The 21,578-nt window shown below is 41.3% G+C and overlaps 1 protein-coding gene across 4 annotated transcripts in view; it reads right to left on the reverse strand.

Moving 5' to 3' along the window:
• Nucleotides 1–21,578, reverse strand: part of LOC105920646 (E3 ubiquitin-protein ligase HECW1) — a 159,764-nt gene that overhangs the window by 76,547 nt on the left and 61,639 nt on the right. For all 4 annotated transcript variants that reach the window (XM_036125186.1, XM_036125184.1, XM_036125185.1 and 1 more), the window contains 2 exons: nt 11,125–11,200; nt 8,227–8,396 (listed from right to left, as the gene is read on the reverse strand). In XM_036125186.1, the coding sequence (XP_035981079.1) occupies nt 8,227–8,396; nt 11,125–11,200 (246 nt within the window). The remainder of the gene's footprint in view (nt 1–8,226; nt 8,397–11,124; nt 11,201–21,578) is intronic.

Genomic DNA, 21,578 nt, shown 5'->3' on the forward strand with positions numbered 1-21,578 from the left:
CCACTGTCACACCCGAATTTCCCAATTGTGGGACAATAAAGGATTTTTTTTTTTACAGTGTCCTGTCTGGCAATGTGGCAATAAGAATTGTTGTCTTAATGCCAAACAGAGCCCAACAGATTTTACTTTCACAGGTGGAGCAGTACGGCTTTCGCCATAGTGCTCCGCTTGATTTATGCATGTAAATATTTGTATTATAATTCATGCAGGGAGTATTTCAAATTATATGGACACTGCAATGGGAAAGTAGAAGAGGAAAGGAAAACCAAGAAAAAAAGGAGAAAAGGTGAAAGAAAGAGGAGATAAAAGGGAGAGGATGATAAAACGTCTTCCGTCTGCTTAATCAACTGCCAAGAGGGATGTAAAAAGAACAGCGCAACCAACGGATATAGTATAACAGATACAATAAAGTAGCACCTTGATACCATCGCTGAAGTGTATGTAGTATTATTTAATCCGACATATATTTATGTGGTAGCTGAAGATAAAAATATGGGCTTTTTGTATAGAAGTGAATCTCTAAATACCTGGAACCCAGCACCTGTAGTTGTTTGTGAGCGTGCAATTGTGCATGTGAAGTTTATCCAAAAGAAAAATGCTCAATAGTGGTTGTGACGAGCCAAACCCCCCCCCCCCCCCCCACCTCAAAGCACCGAGGCAGGCGCCGGTGCCCCAAAACCCAAGATGCCCAAAGGGACCCCCAAAGCAAAGGCACCCAAGAGGGGCCAACACAGGAAACCCCCCCCCCACCACCACCAATGGAAGAGGAGAGACGGCCCCGAGGAAAAAGACCCTGGGGTCAAACCCACCAGGCGCCCCACTCCGAACACTGCCCAGAGCCCCAAGACTGAGGGACCCCCCAAACCAGCCCCCGCGACCCGCAGGACGCATCCCACAGCCCACAGCCCCCCATTCCACTAAGTGATGAAGCCGATCAAAGGAGCCCAGAGAGATCAATCTGATGCGGAGGAATTCTTATTCTTATATGTTCAAACCATCTCAGTCTGGCCTCTCTGGCTTTATCTCGAAAACATCTAACATGAGCTGTCCCTCTGATGTAGTTAATCGGGGTACTTTCCTTCCTCGTCACTCCCAAAGAGGACCTCAGTGTCTTCATTTCTGCCACCCCCAGATCTGCCTCCTGTCTCTTAATCAGCGCCACTGTCTATCAGACAACATTGCTGGTCTCAACACCATCTTGTACATCTTTCCTTTCATTATTGTGAATGCAGTAGGCATTCACAATTCTTGAGATCCTGTTTCGCATTTTTACTGTTTAAAGTTTGATTTGCTTCTCCTCCTACAATTTTTCTCCGATTTCAACCATTCAACTTTTAAACTATTCAGCTTCTTCTGGAATGGATGGCTATATCTTTTTGTACTTTTAACTCTTCAACTTTTTAAAATATTCATCTTTTTCTGCAAATTTTCAGCTTTTTGGCTCCTATAGGAAATTAATGTAATTCACTAAAATTCCGCTCATTTCAGCTGCTTTTTGACAGCTTACTGCTTCAGCGTACTTTCAGCTAGAAACGCCATTCAACTTTTAAAATGTAGTCATATCTTTCAGCTATTATGTTATAGCTTTTTCATATCTTTTACCATTTTCATATTGTACCTCCTTAAAATAATTTTGGCTTTTCAAGAAATTGAGCAAATAACATGCGTTGCTATGGTCGTCAAGGTGGCAGTTATAGAGTGCGCACTCTAGAAATTCAACAAATTCTTCTTCTCCGAACAACTTCTTCTCACTCGCTTAATTTTCAACCTATCCACATAAATTATACATCAAAACGTAGGAATTTTTGTCTGGATTCAGGAAATGTAACCCTCATTGGTGTAGCATTTATAGATTTTTTGCAAATCACCTCAGAGCGACACAAACCCGAAACCTCCCCCATTAATTTCCTATGGAGCGGTTTTGAAAAATGACGTCTGAAAATCCAAAACATCACACGTTTTCGCATCATCGCTACTCCTAAACCGTTTGATGTACAGGCATGAGACTTTCACACATGAATGTCCCGACCCTTCTGGCACTCACAAAAAATAAATTTTGTGGATAACTGTTACGGTTTTGCCGCAGGAACAATTTGTTCGGGAGTAGCGAATGTGCAAAATCCTGAAAATGCTTTGGAGCTGCATTTTTCCGCATGATCCACTTTTTTTACATCGTCGCTGTGCCTACACCGATTTTTGTACAAACATAAAAATGAGCAACATAGTCCTCAAAAGCCTGCTAATACTCACAGTGAAAGAATTATTTTGATATCTCTTATACTTTTTCAGCTAGAGAGATTTGTTCTGGACCAATTTTAGAGGATTTTTGAAATTCCTTAAAAATCCCCTTTATATCATAATTTTATACGGCTAAATTAAAATATTTCCAGCAAAAACTGATAGTTTGTCTTGTTCTTCAATCCGTTACGAAATAAACGCAGAAAAAATTACGTCTCTACCATTTACGGATCAGGAGATATGGAGCGTTGTGCAAGGCAAAGTTCTCCATTATAACCCAATGGGACATATTCTGAGCAAAGTGTCTGCACTTTGGTAGAATGGCCCGCTGCAGGTGTGAGCGAGTTTCCATGACAACGGAACTCTGCTTGCCAGAGGGAGAGGCTTTATTGGGATAGAATGGCAACTTTCGACGCCCACTGCAGTGGCTGTGATTAATGTAGGACTCTGAAATTCACACAGTCACTTCCTCTTAACATTTTAAAATTTTCAAGTGACTATCAGCCATGTGTGACTTTTCTGTCCCATTTTAGATTTCACATGGGCCTTGGACTCCAACAGGACCTGGCATGAGGCCCAGAGACGACCCAATTGGCCAATACAGCACCACCCACCTGTGGGAAATGGCGCTACACACCATTTTGGTCAAATGTTGAGTTCTGGGCCCAGATTTGGTGAGGCTGAGTTGCTAAAGAAGGCCAATCTGACCCATGAACTTTGGTCACGTTTGGTGACATTAAGTATTGGCACCCCTTTTTGAGGCACTTCCCAGTACAGGATTTGGACCAAACTGACAGAGTACAATCAGCCGGTGATACTGAACACAACCATGTTAGCGGCTAATGGTTAGCATGTTGCTAACCGGAAGTAGCTCTAGGAAGCTTGTAAAAACTTCTGCTTCACTGAGTCTGTTCTTCCTTTAAAGAGAAAGCTCCACAAGAAATTTGGCCTACGTCGCATAAAGCATCTCCAAGCTATGAGGTGTCAAACATCCAATGCTTTTCAATGGGGGTTGAAACCCCTTATACTCCTTGAAATGCAGGCCCACATATGGCTACAGTATATTCAAGTTTCAAATTCTACTTCTGCTTTGTTAAACGATTCAGTGTTTAGAATGAGTTAGGAGATGTTTGGTGCCATTCTCTCAGTTTTTTCTTCTTCTAATCATTCAGCTATTGTTCTTTCATGTTCAAATTCTTCAACTTTTTCAACTTCTTCAACTTTTTCAACTTCTTCAATGCTTTTCAGCTATTTTTTCTCTTCTTCAAACAACTTCTGCATCTTTTGCTCAATCATTCAGCTACTGCATTCACAGTGCATTTTCGCAGGAAATGCAAATTTTTCTAGTTCTCATTGAAACTCTTATCACACAACCCACCTGACATTTTTCTCCACCCTTTCCAACCTCAAACAAATAACCCATCTGTAGAACTTTTTGCCATGCAACCATTTTACTGCTCAAAGATGCTGACTTCTAAATGAAGTCTAGCTTCCATTACTCTTTCACATAACTTCATTGCATGACTCGTAAACCTTTTTCCTCTGAGCTTGCCACGACTCTGCACATCTCCCTTGTTTTTGAAAAGTGGTACTAGCACACTTCTTCTCCATTCTTTGTGCATCTTCTTGCTCACTAAGATGTCGTTAAGCAGCCTAGTCAAGAACCGTACTGCAGTCTCTCCTAGACACATCCATACCTCTAAAGCAGGGATGGGCAACTTCCATGATAAAGAGGGCCACATTTTTTTCAGCACGACCATTGGAGGGCCACATGACCACGCACTTGAAATAATTGGATATGAAAGACGCTACAAATTATTCTCAATAAGAACAAATTTTAGATGAATTTTTATCTGTATGTTTACTGCACCAACATATAACTATTTTCTGCATATAAATGCATTTTAATATGTCCTTAAGCAAAAGACATACCGTTTGCTTTAAAAAAAAAATAGCAAAAAAGGAATTTAAACTCCTCCATATCAATTCATTCAGGAGCATGGAACATTTCAAATTTACAAGGAAAGAGGCATAAAACGGAACAGAACTTAACTCAAACAATAATGTGTCTATACAGAAACAGTGTGGGCTTTCTTACAATACTGTATGCTCTATAATTGTATTTCTGTTATTTTTTGATTATGCACAGCTTTTTATTCTGAAAGATCTAATATCCCATGCTCCTGAATGCACCATAGCTTGCTGACGCTCGCGAATGCATCACACTGGTCTGTGAACGTGGTGCTGTGTAGATGCACGTTTGATCTTCCACTTAAGACAAAGCTTTGCAGTTTCAAAACTCACGTCGGCTCTCACGGTTTATTGTTGTGTGTGAATGACAAGAGACCACAACAAAAAAAAATCAGCCATACCTCTAAGGAACGCAAAAGGAGGGAACGCAAAAAAAAAAAAAATCCCCATGTCCGTACTTCTTCCCATTTTGTTTGAAAGATGTGGCTTTCTCGGTCAAGTTTTCCCTTTATCCCACTGCTAGTGGCCATGGCTCTTGACTTTCTTCCTCGCTGTTGCAAAGCGGCCCGTGCCCGCTATTGTTTGGGTACGGCGCGCCCTCTATCGGTCAAAAATATAATTACAAGGTTTTTATTGTTTTTTTTTAATTATTATTATTAAATTATTATTAATCTATTCGCGGGCCACACTGAGTAATGACGAGGGCCGTGTGTGGCCCCCAGGCCGCCAGTTGCCCATCCCTGCTTTAAAGGTATATCATCAGGAACAACTGATTTTCCACCCTTCATTGTTTACTTAATCCTTACTAATCTTTACTAATGGTCCAAAAAGGTTACATGTTCTGCTCTTTGTTCCGTTTCATTTCCTCATTCAACGACTCTTCAAAGTAGGGCTGGACGATAATTCAATAACAATATATATCGATGAATAGACGTGTGGCACGATAGAAAAAAATAGGGTCGATAAAACTTCGATAGAGAGTTTTCCTTCCTTCCTTTCAGCCTATCATATTAGTTGATGCTACAGTCACTACTTCCTCTCGACCAATCGTAATCGCAGACCCAGGCAGGCCAGGCAGGTCACAAAGCGCCGCCCTCTCAAACCACAACACAGCGCACGTGAATATGTCGCAACAAGGAGCGGCGGAGGAAACGGTCCCAAAACGGGGTTTTACTAGTTTGCCAGTCTGACAGAAATAAACCACAGTGATTTGTAAAACTTGCAAGGAACCGGTAAAAACAAAGTCTGGGTAACGCCACCAACTCGTTTCATCACGTAAGTCACTCACACCCGCAGCAGCGCGAGCTGTGTCAGCCCCTCGTGGCTCTGCGTCGTCTTCTTAGGAATCTTCTGGAAGTTCTTCCAAAACAAAGCAGGTGTAGCAGCTAAACTGGGCTCCCTTCTCTGTGATAAAATGAAAAAGCGTCCAAGCGGCATAAGGACATCGTGCATGCAGTAATGTGCTTCATAGTGATGGATATGTCTGCAGCTGAAAAACCTGGCTTCAATTACTCGCCTGCATTTGTACATGACAAAACAGTGTTTAGGGTCCAGCTCATCACAGTCTGTGACAAGTAATGCAGCGCTGAGGTGACATGTGCAACCATTGCTTTTGACTAGGCTTGCATTGGAGGAAAAATGAAGGCTATCAGATAGGTTCTAATTTGTATGTTGGTGTTGTGATTGACTGTTTACAATATGTGTCTAATCAATGTTAAACTGGACAAATTCACCGCTACAAAATCAGCGGCATCACTGATTGTTTATTTCAAACTGGTGTTACCCTAGCAACCACATACCATTTCCTGTCTTTGCATCAGCATCTAGACTTCAAAGTAAAAGCATACATGGAACATTATAAACAATACAGTTGGTTCAGATGCTTTGTGCTGTGACGGATAATAAGCTCTTGGAGGTCAGCTGTTTTACACCAACTCTTCCTCCCAAACAGAGCCACAATCCTGCTCAATGTCGCCATTGTTTTAACGGACTCTGACTGGCTGACATAGGTTTTATCTATGCAGCACACTGCCCCATATGTGTTTGGCATCTTTATAACAACGCTCTGTGGTGTATTTGTGCAGGTTTGTGTAGGTAACAACTTTTCTGAAAGTGATCCCATGTGGACAATTCGATTTTTAAAAATTATCTGAAGAAGACATTGGCTTTTATAAGAGACATGGCTACGTGTGTACAAGGCCTCAGTCCCATGTGAAAGAGAAATAGTGGATACATTTTGATTTCTCTGCAGTTTTACTTGTAATTGTAGAGACATTTTTGTTGCTAATGGCCCTTATCTGTGGAGATGAACTTTCCAGAAATGGACACGCCTTTCCAAGAAAATGTCCTCCATGTGAAAATCAATGGGCTGATCTTGTTTTCCTCAAAGCAAACGTGATTGCCATAGATTCTATTGATCCACTTGCTCTGGTGCTGAAACCAAAGATGGACCCTGTCATCTCTTTTCAGTAGCACACAGTCTGCTGAGCTGCGTTTTCACTGGGCTTACACTGTGCTAGTGGGTAGGATCACGGAAGAAGACGGAGGACCTGACAATGTATCTGACAGCGTGGACTGAACTTAAAGGGGAAGAGACGGAGGGAAGCAATAGGGTGGTAAACAGGCACAGGTGGACCGAGGGATACAATCAGGCTGAAGGAAAGGAGGGGTAATGAATTGGCAGGTGCAGGGAATTAGAACCTAACAGGGGACAGAGATAATGGGTCTGACATGGGGAAAGAATCTAAGGCAACATTCACACTGCAGGTCTTGATGTTCGATTCCATTTTTTTGCTTAAAATCAGATTTTCTTGGGGTTCTAAGATATTAAATGCGACTGCCATCATACTGTTGTCTAAACTGTTCAAGACCGCAAAGCGACCCGCATGCACGGATAACAGAAGGAGATTTCATAGAGCCGTGCACTGTTTATGGATTGTTTCTAGAAGTGTTCAATAAAGTTTTGTTAAAAAAAATCAAAAAAATAAAACAACACAGATCCTGGCTCACATCGTTCCTTGATATAATTATAAAGCTGTTGAGCAATGGGAGCTGACAGTATTCAGAGACATTTTTTCGGGGGTAAAAAGATCAGAATTGAAAAAGTCGTATTTGGGTTGCATATCCCTGCAGTGTGAAAGTAACCTAACTAACTAAGAAGGATCAAATAGCAAAACTACAGAAATAATAAAGGCCATTGATTAAATCTAACATAACTGATAGCATAAATAACAGAACAGAGTTAAACTAAAGAAATGCAAGCATAAAATAAGGCTCTAACAGAACTACTAAAACTAACAGAAACGGATATGGAAGAAATATCAGAATCTAATAAACCTAAACCATGAACAGAAAACTAAACATGTAACACAAATGGGGACCAAGGGATGGACAATATAAAAGATTAACATAAATATAGACCACAGGATCCCCAGAGAGCAACCATAAGTAATGACACCCCTGGGGATCCAGGGAAACAGAAGGGCGAAAACACAGCATCCGAGAAATCGAACCTAGCTCCTGGAAAAGGTTTCTGCTTTGGAAAATCCCAATAGATACATTATGGGGACAAAATTCAGTTAAGGTCATATTATATCTATAGTAAACAATATACTGTCTTAATAGAAGTTGGAATAACTGTAGCTAATCTGTTTTTTCACAATTCAGTTTTAAAACCATAAAACAAAGGTTTTACGTTTTTCTACTTAATTTAACTATGATAATCTTAAACTAGCGAATGCCTTATCTCAATTCTATTGTATGAGGAGCTGAACTACTTTAGAACACATCTCCAAGGACAATAAGAAAATGTTTTATACGGTGAAAGTGTTGTCCACTTACTCCTTGGCAACAAGTGATTGGAAAACAGTTGTTTTACAATCAAATAATTGAAATCATGATTTGAATAAAACAAGTACATGTCAACAACTGGAAATAAGTATCTGTGTCAGAGAGAGAGAGAGAGAGTGTGTGTGTGTGTGTGTGTGTGTGTGTGTGTGTGTGTGTGTGTGTGCTGACCTCTGAGCTCCACTGGGGGTTGACTGTGTTGCACACCACTTTGGAGCGTTTCTCTTGGCCGTGATGCGGAAGTGAAGGGAAGATGCTGTGTTTTCCAGGTTGGATGGAGAGCTTCAGGTATGGGTCCGGATTGAAGAACATCCCTTTCTTCAGTCCAACAGCCTGGATGTCTGACACAAGGGGAGCAGACAGACAGACGGGCAGCCAGAAGCATGGATGTTTTGTTTAGAGTAAGCATCGATGACTGACATGATTCCAGCTTTCTAACTGAGTACTTTAAGCTGTTTGCCTCAATTGCCATGGCAGCTGTACAACAACAACAACCTTTTAATTTTTATTTGAAACAAACCACCGGAAAAACCTTCTATACTAACATAGAGTCACAGTGTATTTAGATGAGATGTTAACATTAAGCCCCTTTTACACCAGCTCCATTTGGCCTGGCTCTACTTACGTCGCTCCGCTTTGTGAACATTTTGATTTGATTGTTTTTTTTCCCCTACTGGGTTGGCTATAAGTGGAGCTGAGTAGGGCTGAAATGTGACGTGATGGGTCTGCTGTTCACTGATTGGCCATGAGACGAGCAGAATTGAATTTTCTCTGAGGACGTGGAGGGAACAGTTAAACTGAAGAGCAACAACATTAATAATAAGGACCACCATAAACGACGTGGGTCAAACTGAAATATCAGTTTACTATTTGCACACCATGAATCATGCTTAAAATTAATAAAATAATTAAAAAAGGAGACGTTAGCTCTCTATAGGCGGATGGGTTCACTGTATTTAACAACCTAAATCAGATCGCTGGATTTATAAAGGCTTTTTCTAATTTTACACACACTGAAAGCTCTTAAGTTTTTTGTCTAGATAGAGTGTGTGGTTTAATATTCATGGCTGATGATCAAACTACCATGTGCAGGAGGAGGCAGAAGGCAGATCTAATCCAAAGAGCACTACTAAAAATAATTTCACTGTGTTCATAAGTCTTGCGCTTTAAAGTCTTCCTCATCATTCTCACCATGGCTGAGGCATAAACTTCCTCAAGAAACCCTAAATTTAAACTCTGGAAGGCAAACTTTGGAGCAGATCAGACAGTCTCTCCTCCCCTCTCTGCTTTTGCGGTGCGGAGCGGGTAAAGTAGAGTAGAGCCAGTGTAGATGGAGCTGTGCGGATTGTTTTAGTACTTAAAGAACATCTCTTCAGAAGGAATGAGGGTTAGACTGGTTTCAGCCACATAAACCACTTGTATAAGCTCTTTCTATCTGACTGGTTAGAGCCAGCCTGCAAGGGGTGACACTTAATATGGCTCTCATAAGGTAACAGCAGGATTCTGCTCAGTTGTTCATTTTAAGATCTCTCGCTATTTACATACAGTAGTGCTGCAACAACAAATTGATAAAAATCAACAATTAAAAACGTTGGCAACGAATTTAATCGATTCGTTGTCACGCGATTAATGCTTCACTCGCCATGTCGCGGAGCCATTAACCTCACCTGCAGGCAGTGCACTGCACTGAACAAGTGTTTAGATGGACGCTGATTGGATTATGGATCATAAACCAGCCCACTCAAACGGAGTACAATTTCATTCTGATGAAATAATTTGTTGATTAAGCTTTAAGTTTTCATTTTCTGACAAATTCTGAGTGAAGGTACTGTATGGGAGAGAGGAGCAGGGCTCTAAACTAACTTTTCAAGAATCAAGAGTCTTTATTGTTGTTACGTAACCATAATGAAATTTTAGGGAGACACTCAGAATGATAAGAGGCAGACCTAAATTAAAAACACTTTCAGAAAAACGAGACATAAAAATCCCTAAAGGACACCTTAAAAAATGTAAAACCCTCAGAAGAAATAACATTTTTTAAATATCTAACAGCCTTTTTGACTCTTCAAAGAAAATTTTAAAAATCTTAATACAATAAACGTCCTTGGAAGAAAAATATGTAGAAGGACAAATGTGGCATGCAGTATTTACATAAAATGCAGCTTGTGCTCAAAACAGTCTGAAATGGAAAGCTGGTTTATTTAATTGTCAGAAGTCTTGTTTCTGCATTGGTTGCATTGTCATGCCCAATTATTCCCCCCTGGTTGCTCTAGCACAAGGGTGAGGTGCATTGTGCATTGACCCCACAGTTTTACAGCTTCAATATTGTTGTGTTAAATCACTGTTCATACAGACAACATTGACTATTAAATGATTGACTAACAATCTTGTCAACATAAACTTCTTTATTTGAAGCAAAGTTATTTATTACCTAATATTATTGCAACAGAACACATAAGTAGCAACTTGTGTTATGGGAGCTTATTAGCTCAATAATTTCATTTCAAATGTTAAATTTTGGAAAAAAAATAAATGAAAAAAAACAAACAAAAAATAATTCTGTCCGATTCATCAATTAATCGTAAAAATAATCAACCAATTAATTCAATATTAAAATAATCATTAGTTGCAGCCCTAATATACAGTATGTAAAACATGCAGGACTTAAAGTCATATATAGTGCCATAGAAATGTCTTCATCCACAAAAACTCTTGCACATGTTGCAATATTACATCCACAAACTTCCCCTTATTTCAGTGGGATCTTATGAAATAGACAAATACAACGTGATACAGACAAAAATGCAAGAAAACAAAACAGACACATGGCTTCCAAATGTAGTTTCAAATGCAAATCTGAAAAGTGCTGTTTATATTTATATTCATGAGGTTCTGAAATGAGCTTCACTGACTCATGTCACATATCTAGGTAGCTAGACACATTCTGCCAGTGGGAAACCCCAAAACATTTTGAACTGTTCAATAGGGTCATGCTACAGATGCTGCAGAATGAAGAAAATGGCCAGATGAGGATATGCTGTTGAGGAAAGACAGATATTAGCAGCCTACCTGACAGAGAAAAGTTAATGAGCCTCCTGTTGCCCAGTCCGTGGTTCACTTCAGGACTAACCACTGGCTTTAGTACCTGAACACACAAAAGGTGGGAGGAGTTAGGAACTGCCCCTGTAGCTAAAGAACGAGAAAAGACACTCGGTCCTTGCCGCTTCACTGAACCTGCTCCGTCTTTTCATATCTGAGGTATGAATCTTTAATGGTAGTGAAAGTGGGACACTGCAGTCAAATAATTCCTGGTCAAACAGCAAAAAAAGTCACTACATGTACATCTCTGATTAGCTAAAGTGCACATCTTTATTTCAACAGTGTCAGTGACAGTGCCCTGAGATCAATACTCTGTCTTCACTACCCTCACATTGATCCTTCAGCCAGGAAGAGGAGGGGAATGATGGATGGGGGAGGAAAAAAGGAAGTGGGGAACAATAAATACTGCTGTGTTGTGTTAGCTGCACTATGCAGTGGATGCTTTCCTCCACATCAGGCAAATGTGAGAAAAGGGCATCGTGACATTTTCGAGGTCCCCTGAATTATTTAGGACACAAGTCTTGTGTTTCCCACAACACCATAAGAATCAAAGTAAATGTTTTTGAGGGCATAAATGTGATCTGGTAAAAATCACATATCACATCAGAAGCATTGATATTAGGGATGTCCTGATACCCCCCTCTTCCCCCCTTCTACCATAACAGCATTTTTACACGAGTGGCGAGATTGTGACCTTCTGTCTGTCCATCCATCCAGAGAACCTTTGACTTTAGCTCTGGCCTTCAACTGGTTAGTACTGTTCCCTTTGTTATCTTGTGCTTTTGAACTGAGTCTAAAAGTGTAAGAAACAATTCATCCTATTATAAGGGACAACTTCTGCCTAGCGACTTTATTTCACTCCAGTGGACTCTGTTTAATTTCCATGACATGTGGAAATATTGTCCTGTGCGTCTCTTGCCCAACGACTGCTGGAGACCCCCCACCCCACAAACACAGTATTAGGGCTAAACAATTAAAACCCATTTGCAATATAATTGCAATTTTAAAAGATGCAATTTCCAAATCGCAGAGGTCTGCAATTTTTGGCTATGTAACAATTAATGAATAAGACATGTCCTTTAGTTGTCGGTAATATGTTTATAGTGGGTTTGCCTCCACATGGAAGAAAGGAGAGTTGCAGCAGTGAGATAATTAAATTTTATTATCTGTTTTAGAGTTTATATAATCATACTTTATTACCAGAAACTTTCAGAAATCTCACCACAGCATTAAGTAGTGGTCAAACTGTTTAATACATATACTTGTTTGTTGATTGCACTTTATGTTCAACAAGGATTGATTTACAAACATCTTTATCTACAGTGCTTTTGTGCTGTTTGTGGTTAATGCAAAGAAAAGTCTAAATTAAATCGGAGTTATGGTTGAAATATATCACAATTTTGATTTTAGTACAGCCCTACGCACTATCATATGTGATCATTTAAGGGAGCAATAAGTGTAATTTCATTATTTTAGATAGAAAGAACTAGAAAACAGGTATGTGAAGAATTAAAAGTAATATTTCAGATGGACTATGGTCTGACGTCACACCGCTTCTGTCTGTGTTGTTCTCCAGTCTCTTGTTTACAAAGCCAGGTGGGCCTTGGATATGAACAGCTGCCATTCAGGGCTTAGGCCCTCCTTGCCTTAAAACAGGGGTGTCAAACTCATTTTGGTTTAGGGGCCGCATACAGCTTAATCCGATCTCAAGAGGACCACACGAGTAAAGTCATTGCAAGTTTAAATAGAACTAATAAAAGTGGACCTGTTGTTGATTTTTATATTAAATGAATTTCAATTGCCAAAATACATCAAACAGATAAAAATTAAGAAACGATTTAAAATCAATTTTCCACATCTGAAGCTTAGTGCTACCATCTGCTGATTAAAACACAGCGCCCCTCGTGGACAATATAGGAACTGCAGATTTTCAATTAAACGAAGTACATGTTTTTTTCAATAATTGTTTTATCATTATCTTCCTTTTATCTCCTCTTTCTTTCACCTATTCTTTTTTTCTTCTTGTTCTTCCTTTTCTCTCCTACTTTCCCATTGTAGTGTCCATATCATTTGAGATAATCCCCCATGAATTATAATAAAACTATTCACATTCATAAATCAAGCGGAGCACTATGGCAAAAGCCGTACTGCTCCACTTGTGAAAGTCAAATCTGATGAGCTCTTTTTGGCATTAAGACAACAATTCTTATTGCAACGTTTCCAGACAGGACACTGAAAAATTAATAAATATTATTATTATTTTTTTTATAATGATAATGCATTTGGCCACCGGGCCGGACTAAATTGTTCGGCGGGCTGGAACGGGCCCACGGGCCGTATGTTTGACACCCCTGCCCTAAAACACCTCCGTCAGAGCAGCACAGTGTTGGAGCACCCGCAGCAGATCGACATGTTCTCTTCTATCAGCACTATAAAGTTATGAGTTACATACTTCTACACTAGAAATGTTCCCCCGAAAGGTGATGCTGTTTTGCTGTGTTTTTATCCTTTACAAATATGCTCACTGGAGACGATGGGTGATAAGGGAAAGGAGGGGCCGGGTTGCAGGTGGAGTGGAGGTAAAGAGAGGCGTGGCTTGTTACACATCTTGTTTTGGTCTATAGACAGAGCTCAAGCACCACCAAGTGGTGAAATATTGCTTATTGATCCATTCCATACCAAGAATGTTTGCCTAATCAGGATAGTCACGTCTGTTGAAACTCAGTTCACATAAACATAACACTCAATACTCCACATTTTCAACAAGGAAACCTAAATTGAGGTGTTACCGGAGCTGAAGACTGTTCAAACTCCTTCATTTTAAAGTCCTAAGAGAAAAAGCCAAATGTCAATCTCAACTACTTTCCTCTTCATCAGAGGTCTACTTATCCCTGCTGCAAAATACACTGACAATAGACAGCAGTCTTAAAGAACTTAAAGATTACACTGACCAAACACAGAAGTCTAATATCAGTCTTTTTTGGAACAATATGAATTACTGTGTTGTCATGCCCACAGTAAATTCATGCACAGCTTTAGGAGAGAAGCTGTTCTTGAGTCTGGTAGTTAGAGTCTGTTAGTTAGTTAGTTAGTTAGAGAAATCTTTGTTTCCTACCTTTGATAGGGAAATATTAAGTTTATTATAAAAGGCACAATATGAATTATCAGATTCACATCCAGGCAATAAGAAAACACTACAGATTATCATTATCCATGTTGGTCTCATTAGTGAATGAGGCCGAGTTTCATCAACCCTATACCGTCCAACATTTTTCCCTCAGCTGCCATACTTAAAGCACGCAGGGGTTCGCGCTGCATCTTTACGCATGATCCAGCTGCTGGATAAACAGTGGGGAAAATGCATAAATGAAGACTGTAAAGGGCTCCACGCCCACCAAAGCACCGCTGGTTCTGTGTCGTTAAAAACAACACAGCATGAAACACAGCTACTGACTCTCCTATTGATTTCAACCGGGACATTTTGGTACGAGTGGAAGGACATTAAACACAGTGATTCACATTTTGAAGGCTGGCCGCTGATAAAAGCACCTGGCTCCGAGAGGGGGGGGGGGGGGGGGGGGCAGTAAGAGAGGTGAAGCACAGAAACACAGTGCACGTATGTAAAAAAAAATGCAGAATAAATAAGAACGAAACTTATAAACAGACTAATTGGCGTTTTAGACTGTATCTGGTTAGCAGAACTGTTTTCTAATCCAGCAGCCATGAATGGTTCTGAATGAAGGATTTATCTGAGAGCCGCTCTCCCCCATGCCTCCAGCTCCGCAGAAAGCCGATTTAGACTGAGCTCTGGATGGACAGAGCTGTGAACGGATCATCCGCAGCCCAGATGGATTTTGTAATTTATTTGGTACAAACATTTACTCGCCACGTGGCAGCTAGCCCTCTGAAATTCACTCGCCAAACGGGAAATTTACTCGCATTTGGCGACTGGCGAGTGTTAAATTCGGACCCTGGTTGTGGATTTAATGTTCCTGAAATATTTCCCTAATGGAAGTGAGTCAGTGCGCTGCCTGGGTTAGTGGGATCAGTGGCAATGCATCTGGCCATTCTCTGGACTCAGAGCTACATAAACCATGTCCAGATCCTGCAGACCGCATCCCAAAATCCCCTGTGCTCTCCTCACCACCAGTGTCAAATACAAACTCATGAATATCAACAGAAGGCACCATAAGCTATACAGTACTGCTGCTTTTTTGTTCATATCTTCAACTGTTTTTATATTTGTGAGATAAAGCTCAGAATTATCCAGCTATGCCTGCAGTCACATTCTTCTCATCTGCAGAGCTGCTAAATCTGTACGGACCACTGGGACTGCGCCCACAGCACAAAGGATATCGGGAAGCAACGGTTGTTTTAAAAAAGTTCATGGGTCAACTCTATAGTGTTGGGGTGTAAATGTCAAATGATCGGATATGCCTAATTACATTCAATAAGTAGGACCATGTGAGAGAAGTCACGTCAAACAATTCAATCAAATATTAGTTTACTCAAAAACGACAAAAACACTTTAGTAACATTTTTTAAACTGGTTTGAACCAATTTTAGCAATTAACAGTTAGCTAAGTAGCAGTGTTACCAATGCAAAGGTAGCTGTTTATTTGCTAAAATAAATAAATAAATGTAAATTTTTATTATAGTGCTAAATAAAGCACCTTAAGAGCCATAATTGATAGAGTTTAAATGTCCTAAAGAATCAAATGAAACAATGCTCTCTGATCAAGTTAGCTTCCGTGTTGATGCTAAGTCCTTGCTGCTGCTCTGCAGAGCTCTAGTGTCTCCTTCGCAGTTTCTTGCTGTCTTACATGATCTCCATTACACTAAGTATTGGCACAAAACACAATTGTCTTGTATTTTCTCCTTTTTCAGCACTAAAATACCTGTCAAACATCTGTTTATATGCAGTGTGTGAAATAACTGTATGTTTTATCTAATAACGCAACATTTTTTGGGTTGTAAGCCAAGATAGCTATGCGCCTCCTGAGCAGACTAGATTGAAACCTTCTGCATTCCTAGGTTAAGGAAACAAGGTTAAGGCTACAAATTATAAGTTGCAAATAGTCTGCCCCACTTAACTGACTTTACTTTTTGACAGAGAACGCTGCTGCAGGTAAATTCGGGCTAAAACTTAGGAACAGAGAGGGAATTACCCGGGGTATCCAGCTGAGCCTCGTCATCGGTCCTCGCCTCCTTTCAGGCTGACTGGGGAACAGCAGTCCCAGCTGGAGACACATGCTGTCCATTACCCACACTCACAGATCTGACAAGTTCTGAGCAGCTGCAGGCCACATAAATGTCCCTCCACCTCCATTATGTTTCTCCAGCTCTTCCTTCCTCCATAGCTGAGGCAGAGACAGCACTGTCCACCCCTGGCCTGCTAAAGCTTGGCAGGCTTACCTTGACAAGAGCAAGTGATGCTATCTGTGCTGCCTCCTCTGTTGTGGTTATTCATATTCCTCCGTGCAGATCAGGTTCTGGATCCATCAGCATTTTCCAGGGGCCTGCAGCAGCACAATGCCAGGGCCACTATGGAAATTCAATCTCCTGCTAAACATCCTCTCAATGACTCACAGGCTTTTGAAGGACAGCAGGACAATTTTGGTTTGCCGTAAATATTTTCCTAAAATGAATCAGTTACTACTTAGCTCCTTTTGGTAAAGTTCTTTAGAATAAAACTCCAGAATGGTTGAGACCTTTAAATATGTTTATTTGTCATTTTAAATAAAGATGTGTCATACCGCCTGCCTCCTGTCTGCTGTTTTTTTGGGTTTTCCACGTTCCAGTTAGCAGCCAGTGGTTCCACCTGTGACTCTGCCTACATGTCTCTGCCTCTCACAGCCAGTAAGCGGCAGATTGTCTCATTGCCACATGTAAGCTTCACCCACTGCCTGACCTGTGTCAGGCTTTAGTTTCTGGTCACGACCTGGACTGTTCGGATTGCCGACTCACCCGCTAAACTATTCTGCTGGTTCTGTCTACCTGCCACCAGCCTGTTCAGCCCATCTTTCCTGCTGGGAGCAGCCTGTCTGTTTTGCCTGTTTTCCTGCTCACTGGTCAGGAAAGCAGGCTAGCTGACAGCTTTGGTAGCGCCCGGGACAAGACGGTACCACCACACACACAACATATGTGTCCAAAGCTTCTTTCATGCTCTGGAAGTCTCTCTCAAAGCTTTCTGTAATTTATGTTGGATATGTTCTATGTAATTTAGTGCACTAGTTTATCTTTTATCACGATGATAATAATAATAATAATAATAATAATAATAATAATAATAATAATAATCTCAACTAAGAGTTTGGCAGCATTTGTAATGTTAGATGGAGATGTAATGATGCAAAATGTGCAAATATGCAAATGTTGTGCAGAGGGTCCCTGATGATGTTACGGGCTCAGGAGCGCAACGCTGAGATGAAATGTCTTTTATGGAGGGAAGAGGAGCCCCGATGTTCCCTTTTGCTGTCCTCACCACTTTCCTCACGTTCTTCCAGTCGGAGGCACTGCAGCCTCTACACCACACAGAGAGACAGCTGGTCAGAATGCTCTCTATGGTGCTTCTGTAGAAGGTCGTGAGGATAGGCGGGGGCAGGTGGGCTCTCCCCATCCTCCTCAGGAAGTACAAGCACTTCTGCGCCCTCTTCACCAGTGACGTGGTGTTCACAGACCAGCTGAGGTTGTCCGTGATGTGCACCCCCAGGAACTTGGTGCTGCTGACCACCTCCACAACTAAGCTGTTGATGAGCAGTGGAGCGTGGTGAGGCTGGTTCTTCCTGAAGTCAACGATGATCTTCTTCGTCTTCTCCACGTTCAGGATCAGGCTGTTTTCTCTGCTCCAGCCCACCAGCTGCTCCACCTCCTCTCTGTAGTCCTGGTTGTTATCGTCTCAGATCAGGCCCACCACCGTTGTGTCGTCAGCAAACTTCACAATGTGATTGGTGGTGAACCTGGGAACGCAGTCGTGTGCCATCAGGGTGAACAGTTTGGGGGCTCAGGACGCAGCCCTAAGGGGAGCCCCTGCTGAGGGCTCTATGACTGTTATCTGTGGTGGGCAAGGAGCAACTTTAGGTCTACTGTTAGGGGGGCTAAGCTCTCTGCCAATTAAATCATTTATTGAATCATTTCATCTTGTTAAAGGATTCAGGCTAATTCTTTTAACTTTTAAAAAGCTTTTAGGTGAGTATTTATATGCATTAACCCGATCACCAGCACTTTTGTGCATGCAGGATTCATTTTGCCGTGGGTCTCCACTCTCTCTGCCCTGTTTGCTCTGACTGCATGCAGGGCTTCCAGGACAAGCAGCAGCAGCTGTGGTGGGCCTGTGAGACAACGCTAAGGGAAGTGGGAACTCTCATGGCAGCTCTCGCTGCTGCCTTCTGTCAGTGATTCCAGAACGATTGGTAGCTTTCAGGTAAAGTCACCATTATGAAAGAAAAAGATTTTTCAAAGAAAGTCGCTAAACTGGTCTGAAAAGTCACTAAATATGGAGGGGGGGTGGGGTTCTTAGTTTTGGCTGATCTACAACGCTGAAGAGTTAGGGGAGACGCGCTCGGCTAAGCTCTTCTACTATGATGGGACAGTGGTAGGACCAGGTAAATACCCCTTGCTGCCTGCAACGTTTGTCCTCTATCATGATAAACTGAAATCAGAGACATTTCCAGGGACAGGTCTTCCAGAACAGGGACTGTCCCCAGAAATCAGGGACGTCTGGTCACCTTATCCTGAGAGCAGCGTGGCACAGTAGCCATTAACCAGCTTTGCAGCCAGGCAGGAAGGAGCTGCCAGTGACTCAGGTGGTGTTGGCTTTTCAAAATAAAGTAAATTTTAACACTTCATGAGATTTAAATTAATTTAAAGTAGCCAGTCAACGGCGGCAAATCGCCGTCTATAGCAGCTCTTGCCGCCGCCTACCTTTCCCCGATTATACATCCCAAAAATCACCTTTGGATCTGTCTCCACTGAGAGCAACATTAACGAGTGATTGGGTTCCTTGTTCCAACCGAGATGCTACTTTTCCGATAAAAACACAGACTGGTGTTATCCCGAAAAGCGCAATAAAACCGTGAGAGCCGACGTGAGTTTTGAAACTGAAAAGCTTTGTCTTAAGCAGAAGATCAAACGTACACAGCACACAGCACCGCGTTCATAGACCAGTCTGATGCGTTCACGAGCGTCAGAAAGCTATGGTGCATTCAGGAGCATGGGACATTTCAAACTTACAAGGAAAGAGGCATAAAACGGAATAGAACTTAACTCATACAGTAATGTATTTATCCAGAAACAGTGTGGGCTTTCTTACAATACTGAATGCTCTATAATTGTATATCTGATATTTTTTGATTATGCACATCTGTTAGCTTTTTATTCTGAAAAATCTATAATATTACATATAATATAATATAATATTACAGCAGCAAATTACCAAAGTTTTTCAGGGGATGCATTTTGTGTTTGTCTCTAGAATCCTCATCGATGATATGATATTGTGTGTGTGTGTGTGTGTGTGATGAGTGCAAGTGAAATTAAACTGAGATAAGAGATTTCGAAAGAGCAATATGACTGAAATAAATTCAAAATGTAAATTCAATTTCAAATTCCAACCCTGTATTTTTATCATAAAAATTCGACTTGGTTCGTCAAGAAATGTTACGATCATTTTTAGAACAGAACTGTGAATAATAATATTAAGATGACTAGCCCTTTGTGATGTTCTTGGCACTGGCGCTGATTTTTCTACACTCTGCACACCTGCTCCTCTCTGCCCTGCTTGCAATTATCCTTTACTGGCTTCAGCTGTTTTCCTCTCCATATAAGCCCCGTCCAAATCAGCTTCCAGTGCCAGATCGTCTCATAGCCTGCTATCGAGTACCTTCCAGCGGTTTCCCTGTTCTGTCTGCTAACTCGTACCTGACCTGTTCTGCCTTGACCACCGAAAGTGCCTAACCCCTTAACTGATTCTGTCTGCCCACGTCTGGAAACCTGACCCGGCCCGTCCCTGGATTTCTGCATCTGCCTTCGCCTTGGATTTCTTGCCTGTGAACCTGACCTGTCTGTCCGTGAGTTTTTCGAGTCTGCCTAACCCCTGACGTCTGTGTATCTGCTAGTTTTTTGGACCTTGGATTGGACCTGGACCTGCCTTCTGGATTTCCCCTCTTGTACCTCTGCCTGGATTTGGCTCACTGGACTTTGCCCCCCAGGCCATCACCGGTCAAAGACCCCAGTGGACCGCCAGCCGCTCAACGGCTCCAACCCCTGCAAACCCCTTCCTGCCAAGCCGGTCCCCGAGCTCACAAACCCTCTAACAGGTTAGTGTTTCAGGTTACCTCTTTTCCCTTTTTCCCCCCGACTGATCACTAACCTGTTGTCTCCGTCTCAGGGGGTTACCGGCTCGAGAGCTACCCACGCGCTCCACGCGCAGCGCATGCACATTCAAAATAAAGCCTGTTACCAACCACTGACCTGTGCTGTGTCGAATCTTGGGTCCTACGTTATCGTTCATTACACCCTTACCTAATCTGATCTGTTTTATGTGGTGCTAGTAATTCAAATTAAACTAATTTTATGCAAATGGAGATTACCTTACCTTGTTAAAACATGAAAAAAATTTGTTTTAAGAATAATAAAAAAAGGTTATTTTTGAAGAATTGATCATTCACTTTTTTTTTTGCCTTTTATTCAATTTAAAACATGCACTCTGACTCTATTCTTTAAATAATCACCTGTCTTGAAAGCTTCCAAAATACATCAGGGAGACTATTTTTCAAAATTCTCCCCTCCGGGGCTCGGGCACCAGCATAAGTGCACCCTCCTACCTGATAGTGTGTGGCCTGCTACTGTAAAAAAGTTTGACTGCCCTGATATATATATATATATACACACACACACATATATATATATAAAAGATATACTTACAGAGATACATACATGCATACATATATGTATATGTATGTATAAATAAATATTTTTTTTTATTAACCCAGATATAAAATGCTTTTCACATAAATAGTAACATTTTGAAAAATTGCAGGAACCAATGCAGCTGGACTGCTTTCTCTCTGACATCTGTATTCCTCAGCTTCCGCACAACACAGAATGCTTCAGAATCCCCATCGGCATCAGTTAGAATTCACTCATCCTGCGTAGTGTTCACTAAAGCCAACAAAGTAACCTAAAACCCTGATTTTTCTGTCAGCCCTGATGTCTAAATTTTTCCCCCTTAGCAAGCCACTGTGACATCATGTGACCCAGATGTTTACTGTGCAAAGCTACATTATCAGCCCACTTTCCCTAAACTGAATATTTTGTTGAAATAGAATTTGGTAAAGGACTTGTACAGTTTTTCGACTACACCTTCTTTAAATATCTCTGTAACCAGTTTCCCCTTGCTGTAATATGACTAAATGAGCCATGAC

Source organism: Fundulus heteroclitus, chromosome 21 (genome assembly GCF_011125445.2).
Source record: "Fundulus heteroclitus isolate FHET01 chromosome 21, MU-UCD_Fhet_4.1, whole genome shotgun sequence".
NCBI classification, from domain to species: domain Eukaryota; kingdom Metazoa; phylum Chordata; class Actinopteri; order Cyprinodontiformes; family Fundulidae; genus Fundulus; species Fundulus heteroclitus.